At 62.5% G+C, this 2983-nt stretch overlaps 2 protein-coding genes across 2 annotated transcripts in view; both read right to left on the bottom strand.

The window, feature by feature from the left end:
• Positions 1–1190, bottom strand: part of ACA1_293160 (uncharacterized protein) — a gene marked incomplete at both ends in the record, with an annotated part of 2111 nt that extends 921 nt beyond the window's left edge. Inside the window, 6 exon segments of the mRNA XM_004368103.1 lie at positions 251–375; positions 387–464; positions 485–547; positions 665–874; positions 975–1079; positions 1113–1190. Of these exon segments, the coding sequence (XP_004368160.1) occupies positions 251–375; positions 387–464; positions 485–547; positions 665–874; positions 975–1079; positions 1113–1190 (659 nt within the window).
• Positions 1191–1711: 521 nt separating this feature from the next.
• Positions 1712–2571, bottom strand: ACA1_293270 (uncharacterized protein; the record flags this gene model as incomplete). Its single annotated transcript, XM_004368104.1, has 4 exons — positions 1712–1837; positions 1951–2065; positions 2097–2177; positions 2540–2571. The coding sequence occupies 4 exons, from the start codon at positions 2569–2571 to the stop codon at positions 1712–1714; spliced, it is 354 nt and encodes a 117-aa protein (XP_004368161.1).
• Positions 2572–2983: the final 412 nt, after the last annotated feature.

The following is a 2983-nucleotide window of genomic DNA, read 5'->3' on the forward strand; positions in this document are numbered from 1 at the left end:
GAGGGCCGCGTTGTTGGAGGTCAGGTGGGCCTCGAGAATGTGGCACGGATCTGGAGCAGCGTGCCGTGCGCCAGGTTGTGGTCGATGCCCGCTGGTGACACGCACACACACGCACGCACACGCACGCACACGCACACGCACACACACCATCACACACAGGATCAGTGGAGTCTCTACACCTCGATCGCCACCTTACATGCACAATAAAAAGAAATGATGAATAATAAAAATAAACAAAAGAAGGTGGTACCGGCGTGGTCGGGGATGGGAGGCGAAGAGGGAGGCGATGAAGGCGGCGACGTGCTCGGGAGGGACGAGAGGCACCAGCGCCCGGGCCGCCATCTCGCGCACCTTGAAGTTGGAGTTGGCGCTGCACTTGGCGCGACCAGTGGGATGAAGGCCTCGGGCGAAAGCTGAGGCCGGCTGCCCTCGCCGGGCTTCACCTTCTTGTTGGCCTTGTTGGTCTGAAGAGCGCCTTGAGCACGTTCAGCGCGTGGACCTGATGGGCCTGCTCGCCGATGACCGACTCCACGCCCTCCGATTTCGCCTGCACGACACACACCACCGCACACGACACACATGAGACACACACACACACGCCACGTCAGCAAGCGCTATGAAGGAGTCGGGCCGGAAATGGTGAGGTGGCGGTGGTGGTGCGCACGTCTTGGGTCTCGAGCTGTCGGGTGTCGCCGCCGGAGGCGATGCGGAGCAGGGCCTGCATGGCCTGGGCGATGAGGACCTTCACGCCGCCCCGCCGGCGGCCGAGAACGATCGTCTCGGCCCGCAGGATGGCGCAGAAGCAGTAGGGCAGACCCGCGCTGCGCCTCGTGATCGACTTGAAGTCGTCGTTCTCAATCACCTTCAACAAGTGCTGCACAACCACAACACAACGCCACACACAACGTAATGCTATTAGCGTGTGTGTGTGTGTGTGTGTGTGTGTGTGTGTGCGTGCGGTGGAGAAGAGGTACTTGAATCCAGGTGCCGGGGAGGGAGTAGAGCCCGGGGTGGGCGCAGGACAGGAGGTTCTCGGAGAGGGGCTGGAAGCCCCCAGGTACGACTTCTCCAGGGCGCCCCTGTGGCGCGAGGACAGCATGATGTGCATGCACAGGTCGCCGGCCTCCTTGATGCCCTTCTCGGCCATCACCCACCTGCACCACCACCACCACCTCGTGAGTGTTTTTCATTTTTTCGATCGAAAGACGACCAATTATGTGATGGGCAGCACGAGGTTGGTGGCCTTGAGGGTCTTGAAGTTGATGTCCTGGATCATGTGTAGCGGATGGCCAGCAGCGGGGTCGTGGATGGGCGTGCGCTGCGACGCGCCCACCAGGTGGTCCACCGACGCGCACGCGATGTGGCGCTCCAGCTGACTGATCGTTTCGCTGAAGAAGAACTGCGACGGCGCTGCGACTGCGATGTGTACACACGCCTGGCTCAGTGAGCGCCACCTTAAACCGCTCAATAATAATAATAATTGAAATGACACCAAATAATAAATAAATAAATAAATAATTCTGTGGCGTACATTCGTTCGTGAGGGTTGAAGGAGGGCGAGTGGGCCAGATGCGGCGTGGCGGACTCCTCGCCTCACCTGGATGTGTACCAGCCCAGGGGCAGCACATACTACTTGGTGAGGATGAGCCTGAACACCAGACAGCCCGGTAGAAAATGTCGATGTGTTGGACGTGTTGACCGCAAGCCAGGCTCACAAGCTGGTTGGCGATTGGCTCAACTTTTGGGCTGCAGGCTTTCTGCCTCGCCGCTGTGGCGCCTTCTTCTTGGGCGTCTCTGTTGACAGAGACGGCGCGATGGTCGCTTCCGTCTCCCGGGTCTGCACACGCGGCACGGCACGACACGGCACGACACGGCACGACACGCGCCACACGGTGAGTGACTGCAGCTAACCATTGGAAAGGAATGTGCGTGGTGGAATGTAAGGCGTACGCGGGGCGGCGAGTTCATCATCCAGAGCGCCCAGCGCATGAGCGAGGCCACCTTGGCCGGGTCGTCGGAGAAGCCGGGCAGGGGCGAGGGGAAGGCGGCGAGCACCGTGGAGGCGCTGTGGCGCAGCGGAGTCGATGTCGTCCCACAGGGTCAGCACCAGCGCCGCCGTACTCACGGGCGCGTAGGCATCCCACGACGACAGCTTGCCGTAGAGTCGCCCTCCTTGTCTGCTCATCACACGCACACACCGCACACACCGCACACCGCATAATCGCACGCGCGTCCGCTTCGCACGCATCTGCGTTGCACCGTCCGCCCGCGAGTGAGCACAGAGCCACATCATCAAGACAGCACTCGCGAAGACACGACCAACGACGCGACACACGACACACGACACACGTACGGCGTTCAGGGGGGGCTGAGCCGGTGGTGGTGGCTGGTGGCTGGTGGCTGGTGGCTGGTGGCTGGTGGCTGGTGGTGCTGGTGGCTGGTGGCTGGTGGCTGGTGGCTGGTGGCTGGTGGCTGGTGGCTGGTGGCTGGTGGTGGTGGTGGCTGGTGGTGGTGGTGGTGGTGGCTGGTGGTGGTGGACGCGATCGTCGAAGGAGTCGTGGTGGCGGCCATTGCCCGGCGCATTGGAGAAGCTGGTCCGTCGCAGGGTGGCGCCGGCCTGGGCCGCAGCCGTCGCCCCGGCGCTGCCGCCGCGCTATGATCCGTGCGGACCCGACGACGCGCCTCCGGTGGGTGGGATGTGGTGGCGACCAATGTGGGAGGTGGCGTCGACGACGAGCTGCAGTTGTTGTAAGCGGCCGAGACGGTGAAGCTGCCGCGCCCCATGTCACGTTGAGGACGTTGAGGGCGTTCTTATCGGTCGGCCAAGAGCGACGAGTTGGCGGCCGTCGATCTCCTTCTGCTGCATGCCCTCTTTCATCGCCGCGCCGCGGTGACCGCACCAATGTCCATCTGTGCACCGATGAAAACAGTTCAGCTCAGTTCAGTGGTTCGAGCGTCGCCGTCTGCGGTGTGGAGCGTTACC

Source organism: Acanthamoeba castellanii, assembly GCF_000313135.1.
Source record: "Acanthamoeba castellanii str. Neff unplaced genomic scaffold scf7180000084777, whole genome shotgun sequence".
In the NCBI taxonomy this organism is placed as follows: Eukaryota; Discosea; order Longamoebia; family Acanthamoebidae; genus Acanthamoeba; species Acanthamoeba castellanii.